The sequence below is a fragment of the Pituophis catenifer genome, unplaced genomic scaffold, assembly GCF_029215685.1.
Source record: "Pituophis catenifer annectens isolate HBS135680 unplaced genomic scaffold, rPitCat1.0.hap2 SCAF_1, whole genome shotgun sequence".
Lineage (NCBI taxonomy): Eukaryota > Metazoa > Chordata > Lepidosauria > Squamata > Colubridae > Pituophis > Pituophis catenifer.
In genome coordinates this window covers 23,520,601-23,546,326 of record NW_027256881.1, presented here as the reverse complement: position 1 = coordinate 23,546,326, position 25,726 = coordinate 23,520,601, and the positions used below count along the sequence as shown (strand labels likewise).

At 40.2% G+C, this 25,726-nt stretch overlaps 1 protein-coding gene across 4 annotated transcripts in view; it reads left to right on the top strand.

Moving 5' to 3' along the window:
• The window catches only part of EFR3B (EFR3 homolog B), a 138,545-nt gene that overhangs the window by 42,422 nt on the left and 70,397 nt on the right, over positions 1 to 25,726 (top strand). For all 4 annotated transcript variants that reach the window (XM_070932186.1, XM_070932184.1, XM_070932185.1 and 1 more), the window contains exons 2-3: positions 19,003 to 19,079; positions 22,236 to 22,363. In XM_070932186.1, the coding sequence (XP_070788287.1) occupies positions 19,003 to 19,079; positions 22,236 to 22,363 (205 nt within the window). The remainder of the gene's footprint in view (positions 1 to 19,002; positions 19,080 to 22,235; positions 22,364 to 25,726) is intronic.

Sequence of the window (25,726 nt, the reverse complement as noted above, 5' to 3'; positions counted from 1 at the left end):
CTTAATGAAATTGAGTTTGACACCCCAGCTGTAGAGTAAAACTATATTGGTTTGTCTTGGCAGCAGTGATGTACTCTTGGAAGTGCCTTAGGAGTTGCCAGCAAAGGTCCTGGGACATTTCCCTCCTCATTTAAGAGGAGCCCCAGTTTATTCCAGTATGTGGGACTTTCATATTATTTCAACCTGTCTCCAGGAAGTCTCTTATTACAAGAAGAATCCCAAAATGCAGTCTGGTCGTATGCTTCTACCTCAATTGCACAGGCTGATCTGCTGGAGTCCAAAAGTGGGCTCATACCTTCATTTTGTAAAGTCTCTGCAGACATTTTCTCCTCCAGCCATGGTTCTTAGTATGTTTTGTCAACAGCCAACTGTGCCTTGTCATTCAATGGAGCTGCAGAGACTTATTTGGAAGTTCAAAATGCATTTAATGTGTTTATTATAATAAAGTAATGGCTCATGCAGGCATCAAAGCGGCTAAATAAAGGTTGCAATCCCAAGTGGCAGTGGTTATAGATGAATTACTGTAATTATCCTCTGTTAAATCAACTTCCCCAGCTCTGAAACATCTATTTTTCATATTTTTATGGTATCAGTCTGCTTGCAGCGTCTTGGCAGGTAGCAGTGCCTGGCTGCTGACCTCATTTGAATTCAAAAGCTAAGTAACATCATGCCTGATTAGAACTTGGATGGGAAATCTCCAGGGAATCCCAGAGCTGCAGGCTACATTTGGAAGTGGAAAAACTTTTAGAAGAAAATAGTGGAAAATCGAAAACCTCTGTATTGTTACCAAGAAAACTTATTCTATTTAGCCATTTGATATAGTGTGGAGATTCCATCTGCTGCTTTGATCAAATGCTTGAGGTGCCAGCAGTGGGCTCCAGATCTTCAAGACATTAAACTAGGTATCCGTGTTTCCCAGTCTGATGACATCTAGATTAGGTTTAACATATTTTTTTTCACTACAGTGTAGCAACCTCCTTGTTGAAGGAACCCTGAATGATATACCATAAACAAACAAACAAACCAGCAGTCAAGCCCAGTTTAAATAAAACCACTATCAGTAAAAACAACATTCCTGATAAAAAAAATTAAAATGAGGTTCCTTATAAAAATGGTCTGAAAGACAATCCTAGAGTTTTAATATCCTACAAATATTTAGTTAAGCAGGCAGTTCTTTAGTATTGGCAAGGAGGCACCAGGTGCAATTCCCCAATTCCTTAGCTAACATGTCCTTGAAACCTGAAACCCTTGCCAGATGTGAGCATAGCATTTCTGTACAGTGTAACTATTCACTAAATCTGCATTACTATTACTATTAATCTTCTCATCATTCCTATCACCCATCTCCTTCCACTTACAACTGTCTAACTGTAACTTGTTGCTTTATCCTTACGATTTATATTGTTTCCTAGTATGATTCAATTGCTTATTTGTACCTTGTGACTATCATTAAGTGTTGTACCTTATGATTCTTGACGAATGTATATTTTCTTTTTATGTACACTGAGGGCATATGCACAAAGACAAATGCCTTGTATGTCCAATCACAGTTGGGCAATGAAGAATTATATTCTATTCTACAGTTGACATGCTTCAAGGCTTTATGCATGTTGTGCTCTTGGGAGAGCATCACTGTCTATATTTCATTTTCCTTCAATATCTACAAGAATACATCTAGTATTCTTGCTTCGTAGCTTCTCTGTCTTGCTGAAATGTCATTAGACATTTGAATGCCCCAATAGATATATTTGTAGCATATCATTTTGTAGATATGGATTTTGGTGTATTTGATGTATACTCTAAAACTGTAAATTATTTTACTTAAGAATCTTCTGGCTATATGTTTTGAAATTCTAAGATGTGTTTCATTTATTGCAAAAGAGGATATATTTTATAGATATTTTCAGTGCATATTGACCAAAGTCCCCCATTTTCCCCTGAATAATTCTAGTTTCATTTTCTCCTAACCCTTTTCCACCCCAAACATTTGCTCTTATGGAATCACTGTTGGCTTAAAGAAAGCACTATGTTTGTAGCAGTTAAATTGTTGCCAGAAGGAAGCAGGGAGTGGTCATTTTCCATCCCATCTTGGACAGGAAGTGTATTTTTCTCTCTGTATAGAAGTTTTACCTCTTGACCAGAGTAAGATATACTGATGGAGGAGTATACATATCTGTGTATAATTGGAACTGTAGTCTAACTTGATTGGAAAAGTCAGCCATTCAGTACTCAAGTCTCAAAATACTCACGTGGTTATTTTTTTAAAAGAATAACTTTACAGATACACGTGGTTATTTTTTTTAAAGAATAACTTTACAGATAATTGTTGATTAAATGTTATTAATAATCCCTTGCACATATTAAATTTATAGGCTCTAATGCATCTTTTTGAATAAACTCAATTTGCAGCTTATGAATTATTGATGTGGCTATTTTCTTATTTTCCATTCTCTTTCTTTGTCCAAGCTTTGCAAGGTAATACTTTAACACTATAATTTCTTGATCTGCTGCAATGATGCATTGCCATGCTTATCAGCATTTCATCTCTCTCTTTCCCTCCCTCTCTCTTTCATCTTATGCACAGATAGGTTTCTCTGCAGAATTTTATTTCAGGCCACTCTAGCAACCCAATGTTGCTGTTAATTAAAAATGCCAAGGAAAGAAAGATCAACTGACAAACCAGTTATTTAGACAATCTTTTCTGCCTCTTCTAAATGATTCTTGCAGTACCTCCTCAGAAAAAGGCTGAGTCATAGGGAAGGTCAGTCTGAGATACAAATCGATGCTCATTGTTTGGTTGTGCATTTTAAAGCAGAAGCTCCCATTTCTTTTGGGAGCAGTGGGCATATTTAGAATTTTGAAAACACAAGGGTGGTTTTGCAAAAGAATTTATGGGTAGATGGTAACCAGTTACAAAGGGCCTTTCCCTCAGTATCAAGTTATCATAAAATCCACCCATACTTGAGTTGGCTGAAAAATATGATATGTGTTGTTCCAATGCTGATCCATATCTTTCCTCTGCTCACCTGTTCCTTGTTATTGGAGTCAGTGGACTCCAAGATAACAAAGCCTGATATACCTTAGAGACTATCCTTATAGAGTACCCAGTAAAACAAAAGTACTAATTTATCAGAATGTTACTTGCCATTCCTACTATCCTCCTCCCGTTGGCATGCTCTCTGTTATTGCTATTTATTTTTGTCATTTTTCTGAAAGATGCACAGATCTCCAAGCAAAATATAAGACTGTATCTGCCCCTAGTTTTATTTCATAAGAAAGCTAATGGGATGGTGCTTGAAGCTGGTATAGTGCTTGGTTTGGTTTTTTGTTTTATTAGCAGACTTTTCAAATGTAAAACCCGAGTGAAATTGGGAGCATCAAAGAAGATGTCCAGAGAAACATTGGCTCCATCTAGATCAGGGATGTCAAACTCAATTTCATTGAGGGCCACATCAGGGTTGTGTTTGACCTGGGGGGGCTAGAGTGGGCATGGGCAGTTCCACATCACTCATGTCAGGGGCACCTGTGATGGCTGAAGCTCTCTGCAGCGAAAACGAGCTCCCAAGCTCCGTTTTCAGCTGCAAGGGCCTCCTGCAACCCCCTGCCAGAAAAACAATCTCTCTTTTCACTGGCAGAGGCACCACGGGCCTTTGCTGTTTCCAGGGCAACCCCAGCCAGATCTAAGCACCCCACTGGCCGGATCCAGCCCCCGGGCCTTGAGTTTGACACCCCTGGTCTAGATGCAACAGTGGTGGTCTCACATATTTTAAAATGATTTAGCCCGGCGTAAGAGAAAGGTACCGTAGATAGGTCTCAGGCTCATTGGGGTAGATGGATATTTCTTTAATTTAAGCTTGTATTGTTGGCCATTAAATCTGGGGCCTTTTGGATAAGAATCTGGTGAACCCAAGGGCTGTTTCCCACAGTTCAGTTAAAGCAGTCTGCTTTCATCTCCGAGCCAACATAAAGATAATGGTTATAGTTTTTGCTGTTCTCATTGCCATATTGTATTGTGTTTGTTCTAGTTTGCAGCCACATGACAATATTTTTATTTCTTGTGCAGAGAAGCTGCCACCCACCATTCACCTTCTAATAACACTAACCAGCAGGAAAATAATCTGCCAGTCACAGCAGTACTTATGATTGATACAGTAATGGTTGAGCAAATATCTTGATTTATGGGCTTAATTTGTCTGAATTTGCCTTCCATTTTCCCTGGCCTGAATCAACCCAAACAGCTTACAAGCATAGGTTGCAGCATTGGCTCCTTTCTGTTGTTTCATTGTGCATTCTCACCACAACTTTGAACAATGGATAGCACTCATTAGCCAGGCTGCTTTTGAACACAGGTTTAATGTTTTTTGCAGAAGGGTACTAAACAAGTTTTCATTTAGAACTTTTCTGGAGAAGTGCCAAACCTCTGTTCAAAAGGAGCCTGAGTGGCATAGGAGGCTAATGCCTCCTACTAAGGCAGCATTTAACATCCAGCTGCCTGCAATTACTGCGAGTTCAATTCTCACCAGGCTCAAGGTTGACTCAGCCTTCCATCCTTTCTAAGGTGGGTAAATTGAGGACCCAGTTTGTGGGGGCAATAAGCTGACTTTGTATAAATATACAAAAAGTATAAAGGCTATTGCTTAACGCATTGTAAGCCGCCCTGAGTCTCCGGAAAAGGGCGGCATATAAATCAAATTAAAAAAAAAAAAAGCATCAGCTGACAGCTAAGAATGGGGATGGGAGTTGTATAAACTGGATCCTTCTCTATGGTGCTCCACTGAGCAACGTCCCTTATTATCTACTGCTGTTTTGGCTGCTGCTGAATAGAGATTTAACACTTTTCCAGAATTGCAATTGAAATTAGTTTACTGATCTTCTGAAATAATGTTAAACTCTTGTTCAAAAGCAGTCTGGACAATAACTAACAAACAATAGTTCTGGGAATTGAAGTCCACAAGTCTTAAAGTTGCCAAGGTTGGAGACCCCTGCTCTATATGGTATAAAATCCATGTAGGAGCTTAGGTAGGAGCTTACACCATATAAAGCAGAGAGACCCATCTTTCTCCTATTTCATCTGATACTTAAATTCCTACTGTCAGTTCTTACTTAAGATAATCCAGGTCCATTTCAAAGATTGGTTCAGAAATCTCATTGAACCTGAGGGGTCTCCCGAGAAAGTGACATCAGGTCTGCTGGCTTCTCATCCCTCTTAAAGAGAGTTGCTATATATTGGGTAATTTAAATGCCCTACTTTTCTCTTCTTCCTCCCATTTTTTACGAATTCTAATTGGTCTTCCTGTATAGTTGGAAAATGTTCAACATCATTTGAATCGCTTTAGCTAATCCCTGTACTTGGTGGAAGCCTTAATGCATGCCTGCATTAAATAAAAAATCAGTGTTCAAGGACTTCGTATGACATGGTTGGGCTTCCATGCAAGCCAGACACCTTGGTCCAGTGTTTGTCCTTTTGCTCCAGGTTCCCCCATCCATTCTATCCTAGAGGGAAACGCCACGGCTTCCTTCCTGACCTCAGGAGACCTAGAACTTCCTCTCAAGAAGCACCTCTGTGACTCAGCAGAATTCTGCTTGCACAGCGAAGGCTGCTTCATTTACATCAGTTGCTGCCAAATGGACCAGGCTCTGGCTTGGGTACAGAGCTCTCTCTGCTGGCAGAATTGCCAGCAGGTGCAAAAACAGTCTCGTCCCAGCCAGCTTTTTCACACTTGCTTATCTAGCATAGCAAGAAGTAGGACATGTTGGAGACTCATAGAGCCTCCTTCATCTCTCCTGAAAAAGGCAAGTGATGACCTCTGCTAGCGATCCCTTGGCGGTGAGCCTGGCATGGTGCTGGAAGGCGATGCACTTGACCAGAGGTACCTGTTTTTTCAGTCTTTGCTTTTGTGTGGATGAATGTTCTGAAAGAGTGATTAAGGGACTTCAGTTATACACAAGTCTGGTTCCTTTCTCTCTTTATTTTTAATCTCTTGCCTTTTGGGTTGTCCTATTGAGGAGAACTGAAATGGCCCCGGGGTTTGAAGCATCAATAAACATATTGGTGAATAAGTGCATTGTCTGAATGACATCCTGGTCTTAAGCCTTAATATCATTTAATTGTTTGGACATAAATTATATAATGTTGAACTTATATTGGATTTTACTTGTGTTTAGAGTATGGCATGATATTTGAACCCAGCAAGTTGGGTCCCTAGTAAGCAGAATTGGTACCATGCAGATACCACATTGCTAAATGAGAGTAACAACAGAAGGTCTCTTACTTTTCTTGGGATTGCAATATCTAGAAGTAGAAGCCCCTAAAATTTACAGAATAATGAAATCAGAAACAGCTTTAAACAGTTTCTACCATGTTGGCTGATGTGCTTGTAGGCATCAGTTGTCGTAGTTTGACTCTGGCTGCTGGACAAAAGTCAGGAAGATGTGTGCAGCCTATTTTAGCCTTTTCCTACAGCACGGGTGTCAAACTTGCGGCATCACGTTGCCGTCACATGACGTTCCGCAACACTTTTCCCATTTGTGGAGCTGCAGTGGGCATGGCCTGCGTGTGACGCATCCGGCCCGTGGGTCACCAGTTTGACACCCCTGTCTTACAGTATAGACAATTTATATAGCCAAGGAAGAAATTGAGAGATGTTACTGTTTACATTTGATTATTGATTATTGTTAAAGTATATTGCTGGGATTGATTATCTTAGTAATAAATTATATTCAGGAAAAAGCTTTCAAATGTTAGTAAGAAATAGATGGCTATATCCAAAGGGGGAGGAGGGAAAGATTTGCTTATTCTGAGGAAGCTACACTGTCTGCATCTTTCCTTATAAAAGCATTTAAGAACAGCATTGCATAGTAAGAGGCTGTTTCTCCTACAAATGAGAGGGTGGGATTCAGCCAGAAGTACTGAAATGTTGGAGTGTAGGAGTAGAAATGGAGCTTTTGTAAACTTACACAACAGTGCTTTGATTTTTCCTTGCCTTCTCTTAGTCACACAAAACTCTGTGCATCAGCAAGAAATCTCCCAGAAAGGATTTTTCAAAGCTATAAATGGATCTGTTTGCATCAGTGAAAAGCCAGTGTCTGAAGTGCAGGTTGATAAACATCGGTCATAATTTAACTTTGAAACAAAGAAATATATTAACTTTCCAGTTTTATAACATCTGGCAGCAATTAAAAACAGTGGCTCTTCAAAAGTCTTAGTATCCATACTTCAAAAGTATGGAAATAGTAACTAGGGGAAGAATTTCATTTCCTCAGAAACAAATATAAGGAAGGATATTGAGTAAATGTTGAGAATAGGCTACTGATATCTATGCAACAAAAGGGTAAATGCAGTCAGTGGCTTCCTGCTTAGCTTTCTGGAAAGGTCACTCCATACTTCACGCCTGGGAGGAAGAAAAAAACAATTGTAACATTATACTCTTAGATTAATCATGAGTTGCAATTGATTGGAAGCCTGTGTTTAAAAGTGCACTGGGTACTGGGAAGGCAAAAAGTTCTTTGTTGTTGTTATACCATTAATCCTATTGTACAGCCTGGTGGTTTTCCTACTTTCTAAAGTTGAAATCACTGGCAGCTGCTGTTACAGTTCCTTGCTTCTTACCTGCTACTCCTTCACCCACCAATGTACCCCAGTCTACCAACATGGAATGGATGTTCGTTTGCTGAAAGTCATTTAAGTTGCCAGATATAACAGTGGTTTGTATTGCAGATATGGCTACCACTTCCATCTTCAATAGAACTGAGTCTACATTGCTCCGTGTTAAATTCCGTTCTCTGTTCTTCCATTCTTAAATCTATCAAATGCAGAGGCTGTTCAGGGGTTAAAAACAATACCAAACTCTTGCATCTGGTTATCTTTTTCTTTAAGAGGCAGAATAAATGTCAATATTTACCTTTTCCTTGCAGAGGAAAATCCTACTGTGTTGACACCCGTGGACTCAATGTCCCATCTGCTTCGGCCTGCGGGGAAATCAGGCCTGTCCAGGGAGGAGAAAAGGAAGAAGTTTGTTGTTAGGAAAATGAAACAGGGTCTTTAAGGAGCCCCAGTAGTGCTAACATGTGGGCGATGCCCTTTGCCAGGCAAATAGTTCCCAGGGATTCCTCCCTTGGTAAGCAGTCCCAACCTCATAACGAAGGCAGAAGGCGGCATTATTTAAAACCCCAATGCCTGGAGATCAAGAGGCTTCCATGAGGCCACTGAGATGGTCCTAGTCCTTGGTACAGCATATCACGGGCACAGAGTGGGCTGGGCTTGCTGACGGAGCAGTTCCTCTGTCTATCGGGTTCATTTAACTCTTTGTCACAAAAACAAAGGGCGAGACTTTAGCTGTCGCTGGCTTCATGATCCCCTCCGAGCAGCAGATGGTGGCTGCAAGTAAATCGGGGTGGGGGTATGTGTGGGGGGGTGAGGGTGGAGGAAGGGTAACATGCAGTATATGCAGATTGTGGGTCTATTTGTGGTGGAGGGTACTTCTCTGTGTATGCCGGCACTGGCTTTTGTTTCTTTTTTTTTTCTTTAATTTATTATTTTGGTTGCCATCAATGACTTCGACGTTTGGTGTTGGACTCTGGTGTTACTCATTGTATCAGTAAGCTGCTTTTAGAGGAGCAGATTTGGTTTAGCACTTCTGCATAATTTTATCATGGGACATCCATCTGCAAGGTGGGGGGGAAAGGAGAGGTCTCCTCAGAGTCCTTGTTGAAAGGAATTGGAGCTTTGCAGCCTGTGGAAGAAGTTCTCTTTGACCGTAGAATAGATCATGCCCCCCTATGAAATATATTTCAGTCCTTCAAATAAGTTTGCTCTTTGGCTCTCAGAATCAGTTATCCAAGGGTTCATCTGGTCTTAAAACAGGTCAGGGTTTTTTGAACTTCGCTGTAAAGTCTGTTTTCCCTGTTGTCTATGTTGAGGGGGTGTATGGATTTGATCAAGAAAACTTTGGTGCTTATAAAGGTGTGGATCAGTGGTGAAATCTAAAATTTGTTACTACTGGTTCTGTGGGCGTGGCTTGGTGGGGGGGTGTAATGTGACTGGGTGGGCATGGCCAATTTTTTTTTTTTTTACTTTTAAAACCATTTTTTCTACAACCTCTTGGGGAAGAGGTTGTAAAAAAATGCTTTCAAAAGGCTCTGACGATCCCAGCTGAGTTGCCTGATTGTCACAGGGTTTTTAAAAAACCCTCTGACGATCAGGCAACTCAGCTGGGATCGTCAGAGCCATTTAAAAGAAAAAAAGCATCTGATGATCACGCGGCTCAGCTAAGCATGGGGGGGGCAGGGATTTTTGCTACTGGTTCTCCAAACCACCTGCCTCCATCGCTACCGGATCGGGCGATCTGGTCCAAACTGGGAGCATTTCACCCCTGGTGTGGATCAACTAGACAGCTTTTTGGATGGCGCAGCTGGACTGCTTCGTGGTTAGTAATATTGTAATAACTACCTTTCGAGCACCATTAGTGCTCTGTCCTAATTATTACCTGGTTACATTGCCTGAACTGTAATGTTTTATTAGGAAGTCCTCACTATCAGCCTGTATGTTGGACTGTTGCTGTCATTCTCATATATGAGCTTGTAGAGGGAAATAAAATCGAGAGTGATATTATCTTGTAAAAAGTTAGCACCCACCCCTCTCCTAGGAAAATGAAATATTCTAGGAAATGTTTAAAAAGGCAGAATATTATATTTTCCCTAAAGGAGAAACATGTTTCTAAAGACAAACTCAGAGCCTCAGCTCCCTGCCCCCTCCTGCCCCACTGCCCCCCCCACCCTCCGGCAGATATTTTGATGCTAACCTATCTACAAGACAAAGGCTGGGCCAACTTATCTACAACATGATAGATGGCCCAGGACATGATAGAATTAGCCCTCACTCAAGATACAAACCAGGACAAAGCCATTAAGCCATAATAGGAATTGCCAAACCCCCTTCATTACATCATCACCCAGCAAGATTCAACCAGGCCTAAGACTCAAGTTACCCTACAACCTACAAAGTTATCCCTTTATAGCACCATGGGAGTCTGACAACCAATCAGAATACATTTCTTACACAGGAACAGGAAGTTCCAAGGCGGGACCCAAGAGAGAGTATAAATCTCTCTCCATCTCTCACCCATGTGCTCATTTTGCCCCAGACCTCAAACCATGTGGTCCTGTCCACCATTAAACCATTTTTCCAAGCAGTCTCCATGTTTACAGTGTCTTTCTTCCCACTTGCAACTTAACCCAGATGGAGAGTTCAAATTATATAAAAGATAGTACCAAGTTAGAGGAAGCGTGGCTGATGGCTACCAAATCACACTACAGCTAGTCCTTAACTTACAACAGTTCATTTAGTGATTTTTCAAAGGTATAATAACATTGAAAATAAGATCACGTGATCAAAATTCAGACAGTTGGCAACTGTTTGTCGGTTACAGTGTCCCAAGGTCATGTGATCACCTTTTGTAACTACTAACAACAACTGCAGTTATTCACTTAACAGCTGTGGCAAGAAAGGTCGTAAAATGGGGCAAAACTCACAAATGTCACACTTAGCAACAGAAATGTTGAGCTCAATTGTCATAAGTTGAAGACTACCTGTATTGCATAGGTCAGGGGTGTGTCAAACTGGCAGCCCGTGGGTCAGATGTGTCATGTGCAGGCCATGCCCACCCCAACTGTGTGAATGCGTGAAACATCATGTGACGGCAACGTGACAGTGCGAGTTTGACACCCGTGGCATAGGTGATTCTTGAATGTGTGATTTATGCCTTTCTTGCATACCAGTGACCGAGTTCTTGAGTGTGTGATTGACCAATACTACCACTGCAACTAAGACAGGCAAAACAATCACGGTACACAAACTATATCATTAATTTATAGATTTTAGCATAGTAAAATATGATGGTAACAGTGATAACCACTAGTTTGGATGTCTTTGGGTGGGAATTGTAAGGCTAAGAAAAATGCCTCCTTAAAAATATATCTCCCTTTGTAGGAACATGGGAACGTCTGTGTTTCTTTTTATGGTTGATTGGGAGTTACGGGTTCAAGGCACTTTTTCCATCTATGGCGATTCTCAATCATCCAGGTCATGGTTGTTCCAAAGGTGCTTTTCTAAAAGGCAACTGGACTTTCTTGGTTTTTTCTTTGAAAACATTTTGTTTCTCATTCAAGGAACTTCTTCAGCTCTGAACTGAAGAGGTTTCTTGGATGAGAAGAGAAACACTTTCGTGAAAAAAGACCCCAAGAAAGTCCAGTTGCCTTTTGGAAAAGCAAATTTGGGAAAGGCATTTTTTCCTTTCTCCTTCCCCTTGTAAAAGCCATCTGGCTTCCACCAGAAAGAACAAAGTCTAACTTTGAAAAGAAGGTGCCATTGCTGTCACAATTACATGGTAAACCCATTCCTTCAGATTGTGAATAATTTCTGATGCCATACTGATGTTTTTTGGACATGCTACTGATTCCACAAAACTCTAATTGCTCATCAAATGCAACCTGTTAGGAAAAGAGATTAGCAAAGAGGTTGAACAGCTGCTTTGCCTATAAAAATTCACAAATTCAATCCTAGGTTTAATTTGAAAACCCAGAAAAGCTGATGTTAATACCAACATTCTTAAGATTGATCAATTAGTGTTCTGACTGCAGAGAAGGCAATTTTGTACAGTTACTTTCAACTCAGCAGTAGATTAGACATTCTTCTCCCTGAATCTATCCTAAGGAACTATTGTTGGCAATAGTGAAGAGTAAAGCTTCTGCGGCTGTTATGTATAAGTTGGGTTGACAAAATCAGAAATGAGGTGATAAGCTGGGAAAGCCGAGGAAAAATCATAAAAAAGTGAAAGTTAGAATATTTTGGACATCCAGAAATATACAGCATAAAGGTAAAGGTAAAGGTTCCTCTCGCACATATGTGCTAGTCGTTCCCGACTCTAGGGGGCGGTGCTCATCTCCGTTTCAAAGCCGAAGTGCTAGCGCTGTCCAAAGAATCTCCGTGGTCGTTTGGCCAGCATGACTAAACGCCAAAGACACACAGAATGCTGTTACCTTCCCACCAAAGGTGGTCCCTATTTTTCTACTTGCTTTTTTTACGTGCTTTCGAACTGCTAGGTTGGCAGAAGCTGGGGCAAGTAACGGGAGCTCACCCCATTACGCGGCACTAGGGATTCGAACCACTGAACTGCCGACCTTTCTGATCGACAAACTCAGTATCTTAGCCACTGAGCCACTGCATCCCCATAAATATACGGCATGCGTTTCACTTATTATTAGTCCAATTTATATGCCGCCCTTCTCCATAGACTCAGGGCGGCTTACAATGCATTATAGCAATAGCCTGCATACTTTTATGTATGTACCTGCTTATTAGGGCTTTTGCCCCCCCCTAAGAAGCCATGAAGAACATCATGGCTTCAAAATCTAAGGGACTGGTTTGGACAAAACTCAGCAGCACTTTTTCATGCGGCTGTTGATAAAAATAGGATCGCCTACATGATCGCCACATGGCACAAGAAGAAGAGCTTCTGCATTGGGAAACAACAGAAATTGTAGTTCCTTCCATGTCCCTTTCTGAACATCCTAGAAAAGCTCTGCCTTGTCCCTTTAGAAGTGGAATGCTGGATTAGATGGTAATGAATCTCAGCTCCCAATGCAGGCTTTCTTTTTTTTTTTTTTTCCTTTAAAAAAAAACCCTCTTTAGGGTATATTGATTATGCTGGTTTGGTAATTTGTGTCAGTTTTTATGGAACTGTAAAAAAAATAGAATGGGGATACTTAGCTTCTCATGCAGGAGAGGGAAGGAGGGAGGTGAGTCCCATATTATGTAGATTAATTAGATAATGTTTGCAAATTGTGTTGAACATGGCAAGAATGAGATAAAAGCTAGGCCTTATTATGCAAATTGCTAGCGGCTTTTGGTAGCTGGCAAGGGGCCAGAAGGGCTTTTCTCGTTTTCCCATCTTGCTGCTTCTCCTTGATGAGAAATATCCTTCCCTTCCAGAGAAAAAGAGACTCTGTTCACCGCTCGAGGCTTCCTTCACTGCATCACTACCCCAAATCATTTCAATTTTGCCTGACAAAGCAGGAACTCCCTCTGCAGGCTATTTCTGCAGTGGTATAACATTACTGCTGTCTGTGCTTTGGAAAAAGTGAGAATTAAGACCTGCTAAATCATCTTTCAAAGCTGCTGTGAATTTGGAGTGCTGCAAGGCTTGGGGTATTAATTGAAAGAGGTGTTTAAAATGAATCCACCACAAGCTCAGGAGGTAAATATTTGCTAGAGGTTAAATTCATCTAAAAATGATTGCTATGTAGCTTCAGGTGGATGGGTTGATTGATTTTTTTTCTTTTTTTTTTAATTAAAAAACAAACTTTATTATAAACATAAAAAGATAAAATACCATATCGAGTATATACAGAATACATTTATATTAATCCGAACATCATTATTTCCTCACAACAAAAATAGAAAAAGAAAACAAAACAAAACAAAAAAGAGGAAAAAAAATGTAGAAAGTGACTGTTACTTTATCACATCCTTTATCTTGATTGATTTTTTCAAAAGGCAAATCTTGTCTCTTTTTCTGGACTCCTCTTGCCATGTTCTACTGGAACGCAGATCCCATTGTTGGAAGAAATATCCATCTGGTTCAGTTCCAAGTAGGGAGAAAGACACTGGAAACATGGAGGCTGATTGGAAAGATGGTTTTATTGATGAACAGGACCACGTGGGTTTGAGGTCCTGGACAGCTGACCACATGGAGTGGAGAGTGAGGGTTATTTATACCCTCTCTTGGGCCTTGCCCTTGAGCTTCCTGTTCCTGTGCAAGAAATGTATTCTATTGGCTGCTGTCAGACTCCCATCCTGGGAGTTTGTCTGAGATAAGTTTGGTTGGAGTGTGCTGATGCAATGAAGGGGCTTGTTGTGCAATTCCTAGTGTGGCTGAAGGCTAGCCCTACCTTTGTTCAGAGCCAGATCTTGCTGCAGGCAGTAATGGATTACCAAATCTGGGTTTCTAAAGCTGCCTCGGCTCAATATCTGCTTTGGGGTGGGAGGCTCTGAGTTTCTGTCTCCCTCAAGATTTTTATTTCTCTTTTAGGGGAAATATAATATTCTGCCTTTTTAATATTTCCCAAAATATTTCATTCTTCTAGGAGAGGGGTAACTTCCCTCACCGTTTTTCCAAGCAGCCTTAATGGATCATATATCATTATTTTTTGTTATTATGTATGGATTTGCTATGGCATCAAAGACTGGAACAGTCATTCTTTGTGCAGACAGGAAATACGTGCATATATAAAACAGTAACTGAAAAGTTCTACGCAGAGCACTGAACTCTTATTTCCAAGCTTTACTATTCAGCCATAGGGACTAGAACACGTGTCTGTAAAATTGATTGCTTTCTCAAACACCTTGAGGTTTAGTATAGGCTGTGATGAGCAATCAGGGATTGATTCTCATTAAACATGAGAAGGATTGGAAGTACTCTGTGGGTATGGGGCTGTTCTCTGGAGGGATATGAAATTTGGGAAGATGCTGGGAATAAGAAAATAATTTTTAAAAGTCAAATTGAATACAGTGATATCTAAATTCAGAGAAGTTTGGGTTTATGATATGGATTTTTTTAAAAAAATTGAGTGTAAAATTCAAGTATTGCACCTCCAACTTTATTCTTGGCATTAGAAAGAATGCCATTGGCTTATCTGTTTATCCCAGTAGTTTGAATATTTTCAGTTACAGTTGGTAATAGTTGAGTACTTGGAATCCTATAGACATATAGAGGAAAAATGCTGACATTAAGTATGAGAGCTTAAGCCTGTAGGGTGACATATTAGACATAGAAATGAAGAAGTCTAATTCAACCAAGGACACATTCTAATTTGTCAAAGACTGCATTTAAAAGAGATAATATAAAAGACAAGTCAGAACCCATTCAGGGTCACATATGATCAATGATCTCATACATGATCATAATAAATTGTTTGATCATGAATTTCTGAACGTAAGTGGCAAAAATTGAATTTCCCAAAACTTTATGGTATCATATTGGGAGTAAATACAACACATATTATATGGACAACTTTCAACATTTGTTCTCTACAAGTGTATTTTCAAATACCGTAGAAAAAATGTTAATCTTGTCTTTAATAAAGTTTATTAATAATGGAGCTATATATTATCAAATGCTTGGCTGACTAACAATAATATAGGATGAGAGGCTGGATAGTTGTAAAATAAATCAATACATAGCGAATGTAGCCATTCTTATAACCGTTAATCCTTCTGAAGTGTCTTCTTTCCTTCCCGCCCCCATAAACACTCTTTTTCTCAGAATTATTTATAGTCTTGGGTCTTGATGGAGTGAAATTGCACAAGTAATGGCATCACATGGGGAAAAAATGGTTTGAGAACAGGATAGATGGTACTTCTGCCTGCCAATCTTTCATTTCCTCACTAGTGATTTATAGCATCTTCCAGAGTCAAATAGCCATCATTGTGCAAGAATAACAGTAATGTGGATAGGTGTTTTATTAATTCAACATGGCTGGTGATGCTATGAGAGGCTACAGAAATTGCTTTTATAGCTTCCTCTATACTTGATAATGTTGCCTTAAATAATACTGAAATACATATATGTTAGAGAAGAAATAACAACTTTGATTTACTCAAAGGGAGGAGAAAAATGACTGAAGGTGTGTGGCCCACAGCAGTTCCTGTGGAGCTCAGGGCTCCAAGGGGAATTGGGGCTTGGCTAAATGTGCTGGCATGGCTGGCTGTGGTATAGGGATTGAAGTAGCATTTTTCAGTGCCACCGGAGCTGAAGTCCAGGCCTGGGGGGCAATGGAAGCTGACTGGAACTGTTGAAGAGTCCAGGCCCAGTGCTGCCATCACTGAGTGTCATTGTACAGAATGACCAAAAGGGCATGGATTGGGGGAGGGAGGGAGTGAGATGGGGGTTCAGGCACCCCTGCAGTCATGAACACTGCTGGGCTGGGTTGAGCCAGCTGAAGCACCCCCACCTTGCATGCAGCCTGCGCCAGGCCTCTCAGGGCCTCCCCCATCTCCCTGAGGCATTCCTGCACACTTTACCAGGGACTCATCTACTTAATGACTCACAGTTCTCATTTAATGCCTGCAATCCAGAATGCCATGATTACAATTGTTGAGTGAGGTAATCTTGTGGCATTGAGGAGTACCTATACCTTTGGGTTCTGCAGTTTGTCATCATCTATTTAATGATGCCATATCTCTACTTTCTATTCTCTTTGGTTTCTGCCTCCAAACAAACAAGTAGCTGACTCTTTTCTTTTTTAATACAAAGCAACCTCTTTATAATGAAATCTTGCTTTACTTGCCTTTGACCTTACTTCCCATGATCACTGAAAACATAATTAACTTGCTCCATTTTATACTGCCCTCTCACAGGATTCTGGGCGATATTCAAAACAGTAAGATGTTCATTACACTTCCAAAACATTACAATTAACGCTTCTTTGAAAAATTAACTATAGCTATGTAACTATTACATAAGAACTATATTGCTTGAAAAAAGAATATATATATCCTATATTAAAAATAATGAAAAATCTACTAAGGATTAAAGCTAGAATAAACAATAAGAGTAGAATATTCTGACAGTTCCTGGCTGTGCCAGGCCTTCTTCCCAAGGCCACTCCATGCCAGCATCCAATTCTCATGATACTTTGGAAGCCTCTTTCAGCAAATTGCACCAACATTCCTTCTTGAAATCACGTGAGGCTTCTGAACTATCGGGAGAACAATTCCTGCCATTCTCCATGCTGGCATCCAACTGGTCTTATTGCATGATTTGGAGAAGTTAAGCCCTGGGGGCGATGGCAGTTGGCTGAGACTTCTGCTCGCTGATGAGTGCAGGGTTGCCAAAAAGACATAGATGGGGAGTGAGGGCAATAGGCAGATAGAGGAAGTTGCAATTCCCCTGCAATTGTAAGTGCATGCAGGCTGCCAGGTGCCCAGATTTTGATCACTTGACCAAAAGTGCCAACTACCATAACTTTGGACCCAGGTCATAAATCCATTTTTCATCACTGTCGTAATTTCAGACAGTCACTGAACAAATGGTTTTAAGTGGTGGTGCAGTGGTTAGAATGCAGTATTGCAGGCTAATTCTGCCGACTGCCATCAGTTCGATTCTGATCAGCTCAAGGTTGATTCAGCCTTCCATCCTTCCAAAGTCATTAAATAAGGACCTAGATTGTTGGGGGCAGTATGCTGACTCTGTAAACCGCTTAGAGAGGGTTGTAAAGCACTATGAAGTGGTATATAAGTCTAAGTGCTATTGCTATAGTTTCTTTGTTTCTGTAGTTTGTATTCTGCCTTTCTGTCCATGCAACATTCAAGGAAGCTTGTGACAGTTGCAAATATAACATATGAACCATTTAGAGAAAAGCAATACAATTAAAATAAGAGTTAAATTAAAATAAATATAATTCAAATCAATTCAGTTAGCAATTGAACGCTTGTTGGAAGAGATTGCTCCTCATTAGTTACCTAAATTCATGGACAAAAGGTATAAAATGCCCTCCTAACCTTGGTCTCTCCAATCTATGTTAGAACTTGAACAGGATGACATTTTGGAGCACATATTTAACTGGAAGGTGATTTCAGCCTATTTTGTCTCTGAGGAATTGGAGCACAACAGCAGCTACAATATCCTACACACTTTGATGGCTTCCTTACTTTCTGATGAATGCCCCTTCTTTGCTCCAAGGTTTGCCCTTTCGTGGACTGTAGGACAAAGTATTTTTCTCACAATCATAATAGGGATGTTTCTTCTTTCTTTATCTCTACCAAAATGCTACCTTTGCCAACCTGGTGCTCTCCAGAAATTTTAGGAAAATATTAGCCAGTCCTATGTCCTCCAAATGTTTTGAGACAGCATCTCCCAACATTTTCAGCAATGGAGATCATTGAACATGCTGCCTAAGGAATTGTGGAGATTCAGATCTCAGCATATCGGAGGGTGGGAAAGTCCAAACATCTCCATGTCATCCAAGTTCCAACGTTGCCTAAGGACAAAGACAGAAAGGATGCTAATGTTAATGTTGTGAACAAGGGCTAATGGATGATTTCTTTGCTTAAGAAGAAAGATGGCAAGCTTGTTATTATTGTATCCTGGAAGCATTCTGGACTGTCTTATATAAAGAATGCATGTAATTACAATTAGGAAGGAAAAAGGAAAGTAACAAGGCAAAGACTGTGAAGCAACTCCCTGAAGCATTTTTTTCTTGTACTCTGTCTCAGCTATTTTTCTATTTTTGACTGGTGAAGCTTCTGTTACTCTCCTTGACTCATAAAAATGTAATGGGAACATATATTGACATCTATGAATTACCTCTTGGTAGACTGCAAGTGTTTACGGCATTTATATTATCTGTTTGAAGCAAGAAATACGTTAATCTATCAACTCTGGAGGTCCTGATACCTCATCCCCTGCTTTGCACAGATGGGTGATAAGGTTGATTTGTTATGCTGTATATTTATATTGTTATGTTGCATCAGTTTAGGATAGAATGACAAAGTAGACACCTGTGCACATTGAAATGTTCATTCCCAATCATAACCCAATATTCTCAATCAAGGAACTACCAAAGAGAAAACCACCAAAACTAGCAGGGCAAATTACTATTTAAAAAGGGGGAGCAAACCCCATGTTCAGCTCATACAGATGATGTTATCTAATTGGGTTATAAAACATCTGCAAGCAAACAACCAAGCTCAGAAAACACCAAGGAATCCACAGTTCAACCCAGAGTGGCATATGTTCTCTTCTATTTAAATTTGCTTTTATTTGCATTTTATTTGCATCTGAATGAGGGCACAACTTGAGGGTCAAAGGGTCCCTACTAATTCTAGGATTCTGCAGCTTTATGGTTGCAAGGGGAATGATCTGTATAACTAATTGAAAACAAATCTAGGTCTCATCGCTACTACTCCTTTGTTATGTGGAGGATTTAATTTCTTTTCTGTTTCAGGTGTATGTGGCTGTTGTGGAGCATTGCGTCCCCGTTACAAGAGACTTGTTGACAATATCTTCCCAGAGGATCCAGAGGTAAGTGAACCTTACCTAAAAGTCTTGCACAGACAGACATTCAATTATAGTGGTTTATATGTATAGTCAGGGCCCCATGGCTTATCCCCCTCTTCAGTTTATTTATTTATTTATTTATTTATTTATTTATTTATTTATTTATTTATTTATTCATTCATACACACACACACACACACACACACACACACACATACACACATACATACAATCTATATGACCGCCCATCTCGATAAGTGATTTTCTGGGTATTTTACTTCATTATGCTAAGCCCGTGATGGCGAATTTATGGCACGTGTGCCACAGGTGGTACGCAGAGCCCTCTCTGTGGGCACGCGAGACGTCGCCCCAGCTCAGCTCCGTGCGCACCTCCCGCCAGCCACCTGGTTTTCAGGTCTCTGCCACGCATGTGCAGGGGTGGGGGCGGGGAGGTCACACACACATGCGCAGAGGGGGATGCATGGGCACGGGGGGGTCATGCGCGCATTGCATTACGGGTGCACGTGCTTGTGCTTTCAGCACACGGTGACAAAAAGGCTAGCCATCAATGTGCTAACCCATTCAAGAAAAGAAAAATGCAAATACATGCAACAATGTTAAGGATCAACCCTATCTCAAAACTGACAAACAGCAATTATCAATTCATTTTTTTTTAATGTATTCTGAGTTTTCTCAGTCTTTGAAAACTGACAGAAAACTATATCCAAGCTTTTCTTCATGTTTAAATAAAGCTGCTGGATCTTACCTCCATGAAATCAATCCTCTTCTTCTCTTACTCTGCCAGGCTCCACCAATTTGTCTAGTCCACTTTTTAAAACAATTTATTTACGTGGCCATTACCAAATTAGACAGCAGATCATTCTGCAATTATTTTTATTTTATTCTATTTTATTTAAATGATTTATATGGTTATCCATCCTATGACAGTGACTGCAATAGGTTATGTATTATGTATATTTTGTGTAATGTTGTATAAATGAGTAATTCTTCCTGTTAGTCACCTTAAGTCTCCCCACATTTAGTTTCATCAGATGACTGTGAGTTGTAACACAGTAGCGGGAGGAAAACTTTTCTCTGTCCATATTTTCATATTTCATATGAATTATATATGTTATGTATATAATATGTACCTCTGTTACTTTTTTTCTTACTTACCTTCTGCAGTTTTTCACGCGAAGGCCCCAAAGCAAATGGGGCTACATGACTTCATGTGTCACCCCACCGAATATGCAAGAAATGGACGTGCTTATCAAGTTAACCTGATTCTAGGTTAAGAGATCTCATGTGACCGTGCAAAGTTCTGTATACAATGCATATATATACATACATACACATACATACATACATACATACATACATACATACATATATATATATATATATGTATGTATGTATATATATGTAGGTCTTGGTTATTCGGGTCTTCTCCCACGTAAAATTGGAAGTGTCTTGGCGACGTTTCGACGAAGTCTCATTCGTCATCTTCAGGCTGGTGTTCTCGGCATCGTGCTTCCAGGAGCTGGAAGCACGAAGCCAAGAACACCAGCCTGAAGATGACGAATGAGACTTCGTCGAAACGTCGCCAAGACACTTCCAATTTTGCGTGGGAGAAGACCCGAATAACCAAAGACCTACATACAGACACCCGCGAAAACCTGAGAAAACATATAAATATATATATATATATATATATATGTGCGCACACCCACACACACACACACGAAACTTGGAAAGTTAAAACTAATAAAACAGAAGGAAACAGCAAAAGAAATACATTCACATCTCTCTATCTACTTTCATATTCCATTCTCGGTTCTGAATTAAAGTGCAGAAAATACACAAAGAAGAGATCTGAGAGAATTGCCGAATCCCTTAAAAAAAAAAAAAAAGAGGAGCTATTCTTTTAAAGCTTGTAGGGTATATGAGTGCATGAGGACAACAGTTATATAGCCATGTGTTACTATAACACATTTATTCTGCCCCAGCTACAGACGGCAAAGAACGCAGCATACACAAAGTCTGTACAAAACTTAGTTTACTAAATTAAATCAGTCTTTTTCAAACAAAGGCTGTTAATTAACTTTCTTAACAGCCTACAAGAATCCAAACAATAAATAATCGTAATCTTACTATGGTTGGCAGAAAGCCCAGAAGCAATTTGCAGAGAATTAAGATCAAGACACCAAGGAGAGAGAACTAAGTTGTTCCCTGCAAATTGCTTCAGTCAGCATTCCTCCTTAAATAAGATAAGGGAGTGGCCAATTAGCCCCAAGCCTTACTCTCGAGAAGACCTCCTCCTGAGGAGCCACTCCTGGCTTTTGACAACTTTGCACACCCGTGCATTGAGAAGAGGCTCCTCCTCTTCATCCTCTTCACTTAAGGGAGCTTCTGGAGGTTCTGAAGGCCCTGGCTGAATCCCTGCCTCTGGCACCACATCTTCTCCAGCCTCCTCATTGTCTGACTCTAGTGCCAGCTGCACAGGCTGCTGGCACAGCATCACACCAGCCTCCTCGTTGTCAGAATCAGCTACTAGCTGCACAGGCCGCTGATGGGCCACAACAATATTTCCTTTTGCTTTGAAGAAGCTGCAGTCATCTAGAAGCAATGTCTTTTATCTCTTTATTCAGCTAGCCATGTGATTCATCGGTACTCATGTGTCTACTAATTCATACCCAAGTCTATACTTGGCATAGAGTACTTGCTGGTTCACTTTTGGACTTTTACTAAAGGTTTTGGTTGTAGTAAAATCAGGCTAACTCTGAATTTTCCCACGCTCAAAAGATACAGAAAGGTTCACCTGCAGCTCATAACCCCCACTGTGACCAATCCATTTCCAGCCAATCAGAGCTCACCAAAATGTTTTGAGAATGTGGGTAATTCACATATTTTTTCAGGTTGCCTGGCCTTGGGGTGCTGGTAAAAATTGAATCCAGGTCGCTCTAGTCTTTATCAACTGTCATTCCCCCTCCCTATTTCCCATCATATATGCACACAGCTTTATTGTCCTTCCATCTTTCCTCCCCCCACCTCCAGCCTTTGATGGCAGGATGCCTTTGAGGTGCCAAGCTGAACCAGGCAGCACTGACAATGTGTGCTGGGTAGGGGATTAATATATTTAATAATATAAGCTTACGTTTTAGCATAAAAATGTTCTTTCAGGATGGGCTGGTAAAAACCAACATGGAGAAGCTGACTTTCTATGCCCTCTCTGCTCCAGAGAAGCTGGATCGCATTGGAGCTTATCTGTCAGAGAAACTGATCAGAGATGTGGGCAGGCACCGATATGGGTAAGGGATGCTGTGTATTTTCAGAAATGCTTTTTAAAATGGTTCTTTTTTTTAATCTCCATTCTTTGTCATTATGAATCCTTTCTGCCTATAAAAATATAAGTTTCTGGTTTTGGATATATAGATCCAGTTTCTATCATGCCATCTTATCAGCTTATCTAACTCAGGTTTGTGAATGCCAACTATTAACACCTCTCAACAGCAGCAGTGCTCAAACCATGGCCTGAGCTGTTCGTTTGTTTGCTTGCTTGCTTTTAAACAAATGTATATAGTTGCCCAACTCCCACCCAGCAACTTGGCAGCATACAACATTCAAAGTCCATAGATAAAGGATAGACATGGTTAGATTATTGCAACGCGCTCTACATGGGGCTACCCTTGAAAAGTGTTCGGAGACTACAGTTGGTCCAGAACGCAGCTGCGCGAGCTGTCATGGGTGCACCTAGTTACACCCACATTACACCAATTCTCCGTGAGCTGCACTGGCTCTCTATTGGTCTCTGGTCACAATTCAAGGTGTTGGTTATTACCTTTAAAGCCCTACATGGCTCAGGGCCAGGTTATCTTCGAGACCGCCTTCTACCGCATAGCTCCCAGCGACCGGTAAGATCCCACAGCGTTGGTCTCCTCCGGGTCCCGTCAGCTAAACAATGCTGGCTGGTGGGCCCGCGGGGGAGGGCCTTCTCTGTGGCTGCCCCAGCTCTCTGGAACCAGTTACCTTCTGAGGTCCGGACCATCCCCACCCTATTGGCCTTCCAAAAAGCGGTGAAGACCTGGCTCTTTCGGCAGGCCTGGGGCCGTTGATCTCGCTCTTGTGATCTGGCGAGATCCGGCCATGAATGGTGTGAATGAGTTTTTAATGTTTTTAATTTTTCAATGTTTTTTTATAATGGTTTTTTTTAATGTATTGTGAGCCGCTCTGAGTCTTCGGAGAGGGGCGGCATATAAATTTAATTAATTAAAAAAATTAATTAATTAGATTGTGATAGATTCACAATCCCTCCCCCCCCCGAGTTTGCCAAATAATCTACCACAGCCTCCACACATTCATGTTCAGCCTCATTTTCCCAAATGTTCCACAGTCAACTGGTTTGTGAGAACAGAACAGTGTCTGAAAACTGGTTTACCAGTGATAATTCAAGTGGCAGCCATACAAGTAAGAATGTGTGTACTGAAATTTATAAAATAGACAATAATGGAATGGCTTCAAGTTCAACCGTGAGCCCATGTGTCCTATGCAAAATGGAACTATGATAATCAACAACCCCAAAAGAAAAATGTGAATGGGATTATGAATAACTGAAATATAAGATTTCATTGGCCTGGAAATTGATATGACTTTAGTCTTGTATTCAGGGATCAAAACATCCTTGACCAGCAAATTTATGCTAAGACTTCTTGTTGCAGCATGAATTACATAAAATGATTTAAGTGATAAAGAAAAACATGCGATAAATATTTTGGTTCAAGATTTAGTTTCACTCTTTTAAAAACAGACAGAATTAGAAAGCATGCACAAATCCAACCATAATCATCTTATTGGCCCCCAAATATTCTTTAACTATCACAGTTAAAGAATAAAATAAAGGGAGAATGCTGACTAAAATTGAATGATCTTTGTATTTTGTAAATGCTTATTTAGTAGTTCACAATTGCAGAAAGTTTGAAAAACACTGAAACAGATTTTTCACAGATTTCAATTTGCTGAACCTAATTGAAGTTTATACCTAGAACTTTCCTGGAGGCAAAGCCAGTTCCTCCGTCATTACTGTGCATAAAAGCCCTTTATTTAATTTTGTATCCAACCTTTTCATTTAGTAGATGGACAGAACTGTTTGACCACCCAGTGGTAATGTATCAAGCAGTGTTACAGCATAAACACATACATACATTATTGTTTTGTTCTACTTTCCACCAAGAATTGACCTGACTTAACAAGGAAAAACACAGAATGCTGTTGCAATTGTAAGATCAACCTCAACTTTGGGGTCATGTTCAAATGTTTGTTTCTGTTTAGCTTTATCTGCTTAAAAAAATACTACCCCGCAGTCCTGAAAAAAGCAGAACTATAATATGAACTAATTTTTAATGATGACGATATGTCACAGCGAGCAAGTTTTGTAATGAATCATAGAATCATACATTTGGGAGGGTTGCTTAGACATCCTACTCAGTGTAGGAATCTAATTTAAAAGTCTTCAGCAGATGATTATCTAGCACTGTTTCAACATCTCTCACTACTTATCTGAGTAATTAGTTCCAGTGTTCAAATACAGTTACTATTACCAAATTTGCCTAACAATATCTCCCTTCCTATATTTTAATCCAATGTTTCTCTTCATCTCAGCAAGATGTATGGACAACTCCAAGAATTCCTGAGCCCATGCATGGATTGGGAAAAGGAATAGAGTTTTATCTTCTTTCATGTAGTTTAAGAATACTGTCATATATCTTCAGTATTTTCATCTCAGAGAAGAAAGCTATTGGACATATTATTTTTCAATTAAGTTTCACTTAGCAAGCATGGTTAATAGAATAGAAATCTTTATTGGCCAAGTGTGATTGAACACAAAAGGAATCTGTCTTAGTGCATACACTCTCAGTGCACATAAAAGAAAAGATACATTCGTCAAGAATCATAAGGTACAACACTTAATGATAGTCATAGGGAAACAGTCAATATAAATCGTAAGGATACCAGCAACAAGGTTACAGTCATACAGTCATAAGTGGGAGGCGATGGGTGATAGGAATGATGAGAAGATTAATAGTAGTGCAGACTTAGTAAATAGTTTGACAGTGTTGAGGGAATTATTTGTTTAGCAGAGTGATGGCATTCGGGAAAAAACTGTTCTTGTATCTAGTTGTTCTGGTGTTAAGGCATCAAAGTAGAAACAGGGAGACTGTTAGTTCTAGTCCCACCTTAGGCACAAAGACTGCTGGGTGATTTTAGGCTAGTCACTCATTCTCAGCCCTAGGAGGTAGGTAAACCACTTCCCCCCAAAAAAACACCTTGTCAAGAAAACTGCAGGGTTTTCTCCAGGCAATTCTGAGGGTCGACAATAACTTGAAGGCACACACAGAGTTTCAGTTGGAACTGGTAAAATGCAGCTATGTTGAAGAATTCCTGGGTAGTGAAGAGAATGTACAGAACTTACTCATAGCTCAGCCATCAAGTTCTTCCTGTAGCAGTGGGAGCTGCCCCTCTACACCCCACTTCAGTATTAGGAACCCCACTGGTCAATCTAGATATGACTGTGAGACATCCGAGAAAATCATTTTCTTTTTATTCCTGTAGTGAGGCACAACAAGGAAGGGGTAAAAGGGATGGTAGCTAGAAGAGCAAATGACTCTTATTTGTCT